A 4,903-nucleotide genomic window follows, 5' to 3' on the forward strand; every position below is an offset into this window, starting at 1 on the left:
CAGGAATGATTCCTCCTAAGCCATTAATGAGAAGAGATCAGATGGAAGGGTCACCAAACAGTTCTGAGTCATTTGAGCATATAGCTCGATCCACAAGAGATCACGCGGTTTCCCTTTCTGAGCCTCGGGTGATGTGGGGGTCAGATCCCTATCCACATGCTGAGCCTCCACAGGCAACAACTCCGAAGGCAACAGAAGAGTCTGAGGATGTAAGGTAATAAATTATTTAAATTATTAATGGACTAAACAGAATGTTGTGGTAAAAAGAAAACTGTATAATGTCCCTGAAGATCATTCCAATTTAGGAATGAGCCATAAACCTGTTTTTCTTCTATTTAACATGCTTCATTTTATCTTTGAATGTATTTTTTTCCCTGGCATTTCAGTATTGATTAGGGCATATTGTAACCAGATTCTGAGCACTAAATTAGGTGCTGTAATGAAACATTAGATGTTAAAAATGGCAGGTTTTTACTGTAGATGAGACATGAAGAAATTTAAAAGTATCTACCATGCTTGTGTAGTCTGGCTAAAGTGTTGATACAATTCTTCCACTGGTGAGATGTTTGTCTAACAGTAACTTAGGGAAATTTCTAAGACCAAGATAAGAAGTACTAATTTGCAAAGTTACTTTGAAGTGGTAGACAATTGGTGTTGAGTATAATAATTTAGATCCACATAGATAGAACTTCTGCCCTTTAACAGCGTATATTTTTTGATAATGTTTTATACTTATTTGTAATTAATTGGGACAGATAGACTTTCTCTAGTTTACTCTTTCATTCTAGATCAAAATTATCAGTCTTGCTGGATTAGAAATTCACATCAGCGTGGTCTAAACTTTGTTTTTTCTTAAGGAATGACCTTCATTGATTTCTAATTGTGGCAAAAAACACATAACATTAGTTCTACCTTCTTAACAAAATTTGAATTGTACGGTACAATATTGTTAACTATAAGCACAATGTACAACAGATCTGTAAAGCTTTTTCATCTTACATAACTGAAACTTTATTTGAATGGAAGAGCAACTCCCCTTTCTCCCTACTCCTAGCCCCTGGTAACCACCATTCTACTTTCTGCTTTTATGAGTTGGATTACTTTAGGTTCCTCATATAAGTGGAGACATGCAGTATTTGTCCTGACTGGTTCATTCCACTTAGCTAATGTCCTTAAGGTTTATCAGTGTTGTAGTATATGACAATATTTCCTTTTTTTTTTTATCCCTGAGTAATATTCCATTGTACGTATACACTACATTTTCTTTATTCATTCAGATGTTGGTCAGTATTTAGGTTTTTTCCACCTTTTGGCTATCATAAACAATTCTTTACTAAACTTTTTATGGAGAGATAAAGATGCTCTTTATAATTAAAATTGGATTATTTTGGTGTGTTCTTATATGTGGGTAAGATTGCTTTGTTGGTTATACCTTTGAATTCTCATCACCATAGGTCTGAAGCTGCATTGGACCAGGAACAGATTGCTGCTACTTATCCTGTAGAACATATAGAACATAGTCAGTTGGAGGCTCATCCAAAAACGGACTTTGTCAGAGAATCAAGTGAGACAGAAGTACAAAAATTTTTAAGCAGATCTGTGGAAGACATTAGACCTCATCATACTGAGTCAAATAATCAGTCTGCTTGTTTTGAAGTAACTGATCAAAAGACCTTATCTGTGCCTCAAGAAGAGCGGATTTCCGCTGTAGAAAGTCAGCCTGCCAGGAAAAGGAGTGTTTCCCATGGATCTAACCATACTCAGAAATCAGAGGAGCAAAGAAATGAGCCGTCTGCAAGCATTCCTAAAGTAACCAGCAGATGCATTGATTCAAAAGAACCAGCAGAAAGACCAGAGGAAAAACCAAAAAAGGAAGGCTTTATACGATCTTCTGAAGGACCAAAACCTGAAAAAGTGTATAAATCCAAATCAGAAACTCGTTGGGGCCCACGGCCAAGCTCCAACAGAAGAGAAGAGGGTAATGATAGACCTTTGAGAAGATCAGGTCCCATTAAAAAGCCCGTACTTAGAGACATGAAAGAGGAACGGGAGCAAAGGAAGGAGAAAGAAGGAGAAAAGGTTGAGAAGGTCACTGAAAAAGTTGTAAAACCTGAAAAGATGGAAAAGAAGGATCTTCTTCCACCCCCACCACCTCCAGCACCGATTCAGCCACAGTCTGTTCCATCACCAATTCAACCAGAACCAGAGAAATTTCCTTCAACAGAAACTTCAACTTTGGCCCCCAAAGCATCTCAAGATACTGAGAAGTCTCTGGAACCTATAAGTAGTGTTCAGGTAGAGCCTGCAGTTAAAACTGTAAACCAGCCAACTGTTGCAGCACCAATAGTCAAAGAAGAAAAACAGCCTGAAAAAGTCATCAGCAAAGACTTTGTTATAGAGAAGCCTCGACCAGATTCAAGGCCAGCAATTAAAAAAGAATCAACTTTACCTCCTAGGACCTATTGGAAAGAAGGTAGAGATAGAGATTGGTTTCCAGATCAAGGATACAGAGGTCGAGGCCGAGGTGAATATTATTCCAGAGGTCGAAGCTATAGAGGTTCTTATGGAGGGCGTGGGAGGGGTGGTAGAGGGCACACTCGAGATTATCCTCAGTATAGAGACAATAAGCCAAGAACAGAACACGTACCCTCAGGACCTCTCAGACAGCGAGAAGAAAGTGAAACACGAAGTGAGAGCTCTGATTTTGAAGTCGTCCCTAAAAGAAGACGACAGCGGGGTTCAGAGACTGACACAGACAGTGAAATTCATGAAAGTGCAAGTGACAAGGATAGTTTAAGTAAAGGCAAACTTCCCAAAAGAGAGGACCGGTCTGAAAACAAAAAACCTATAAAGCCGCAGACTTTCAAGCCTGATAATCATGTCCGAATAGATAATAGACCACTAGAAAAACCTTATGTGAGGGATGATGATAAGTCTAAGCCAGGCTTCCTTCCTAAAGGAGAGCCTACAAGGAGAGGCAGAGGAGGAACATTCAGACGTGGTGGAAGGGATCCTGGAGGTCGTCCATCACGTCCTTCCACTTTACGGAGACCTGCTTACCGGGACAATCAGTGGAACCCAAGGCAGACAGAAGCCCCTAAACCAGAAGATGGAGAGCCACCAAGAAGACATGAGCAGTTTATTCCTATACCAGCAGATAAACGACCTCCAAAATTTGAGCGAAAATTTGACCCAGCCAGAGAGAGGCCCCGGAGACAGCGTCCTACCCGACCACCAAGGCAAGATAAGCCTCCTCGATTTAGAAGGCTAAGAGAGAGGGAGGCTGCTTCAAAAACAAATGAGGTGGCAGTACCCACAAATGGCACGGTTAATAATGTGGTTCAAGAACCTATTAATACTGTTGCAGATATTTCTGGGAATAAGACACCAGACTTATCTAATCAGAACTCTTCAGATCAGGCAAACGAAGAATGGGAAACAGCTTCCGAAAGCAGTGATTTCAATGAGAGGCGGGAGAGGGATGAAAAAAAAAATGCCGATTTGAATGCACCAACGGCTGTAAAGGCTGGAGAGAATGTTTTACCTCCAAAGAGGGAAATAGCAAAGAGAAGTTTTTCTAGTCAGAGACCAGTAGATCGCCAGAATCGACGTGGCAACAATGGTCCACCCAAATCAGGAAGGAATTTCTCAGGTCCTAGAAATGAAAGGAGAAGTGGCCCACCATCAAAAAGTGGGAAGAGAGGGTGAGTACTTGTTTTAGATATAATTACTTCTGCATCTTGAAAGATGCTGAAAGTAGATTTCTTGGTTGAATTATGCAAGGAGCCAGTGTAGATAAAGGGCCAAGACATTGTTCTTCCCAAATGCTTTTCTGTTTTAAAAGTGTAAGGATGCTTGAGGAAGAAAGGTTAAAGGTGTCTCAGGAGTCTTCACCTGCTAAGTTACATTTTCCAAAAGAGTTCTCTTGGTAATTTGTAGCTTTGGGAAAATCTGCGCACCTAGGGAGGGATACGTACAATGTCCTCATTTAGTGAGTCATGGTATTGTTGATGAGTAGCCCTCTTTTCTTCCTTAATTTCTGCTTGAAAAACTGGTGGTGTATAGCTGTCCTCTGAGACATTATTATGTTGTAACCATATACCTTGTCACTCTGTACTGGTTTCTTGAGACTCAGTGTTCAACCTTAATGAAAAATTATATTTCCATCTCAATTTGTGAACCTACAATAAATAAACCATCTAGAGAGAGGCCCAGAAAACAAAGCCCTGCCCAAACACCAAGGCCACAGGTAACATAATTGGCATGACAATGGATTTTTTTAAAAAAGAATTTTTCTAAATTATTCTGAATTTGGCCTATTCTTTTAAATATTAAAGTGTTGGTTATAGTAACTTAGTATTGGTTTCTTTAGTATTAGAAAGCATTATAAAGTAGCAGTTAAGATTCAGAACATTCTAGTTGTTTCTTTACTTCCCCACCAGTAAAAGAAGGAGAAAACAATAGCACTTAATGTGAAGATACCGAGATGATAAGTGGTAATGATACATGTAATGTAACACCTGGCATATAGTAAGCAACTGTTATGCCCTGTTTTTAACCCAATTCCCAGGTTTGCAGTCTTAGCCGATAAGAATTTGTTTGGACAATATGGTGTTAATCTGAGTTCCTTAGTGACATATACTTTGCATTTCAGGTTGCTACCCTGGTAAAGTGTCTTTGTCTGTTTTCTGTTGATATAACTGAATACGTGAAACTGAGTAACTTATAAAGAGAAGAAATTTATTTCTTACAGTTCAGTGGGCTGGGAAGTCCAGGGTTGACAGTCTGCCTCTGGTGAGTGCCCTCTTGCTTGTGGGGACTCTGAAGAGTTCCAAAGTGGCACAGCCATCACTTGAGCCGAGGAGTTTGTGGCTGCAGTAAGCTATGACTGTACCACTGCACT

At 39.8% G+C, this 4,903-nt stretch overlaps 1 protein-coding gene across 1 annotated transcript in view; it reads left to right on the forward strand.

Moving 5' to 3' along the window:
* Positions 1 to 4,903, forward strand: part of PRRC2C (proline-rich coiled-coil 2C) — a 98,610-nt gene that overhangs the window by 52,440 nt on the left and 41,267 nt on the right. The window contains exons 14-16 of the mRNA XM_012657718.1: positions 4 to 214; positions 1,455 to 3,704; positions 4,571 to 4,623. Of these exons, the coding sequence (XP_012513172.1) occupies positions 4 to 214; positions 1,455 to 3,704; positions 4,571 to 4,623 (2,514 nt within the window). The remainder of the gene's footprint in view (positions 1 to 3; positions 215 to 1,454; positions 3,705 to 4,570; positions 4,624 to 4,903) is intronic.

This window comes from Propithecus coquereli, unplaced genomic scaffold (assembly GCF_000956105.1).
Source record: "Propithecus coquereli isolate 6110/MARCELLA unplaced genomic scaffold, Pcoq_1.0 Scaffold56, whole genome shotgun sequence".
Lineage (NCBI taxonomy): Eukaryota > Metazoa > Chordata > Mammalia > Primates > Indriidae > Propithecus > Propithecus coquereli.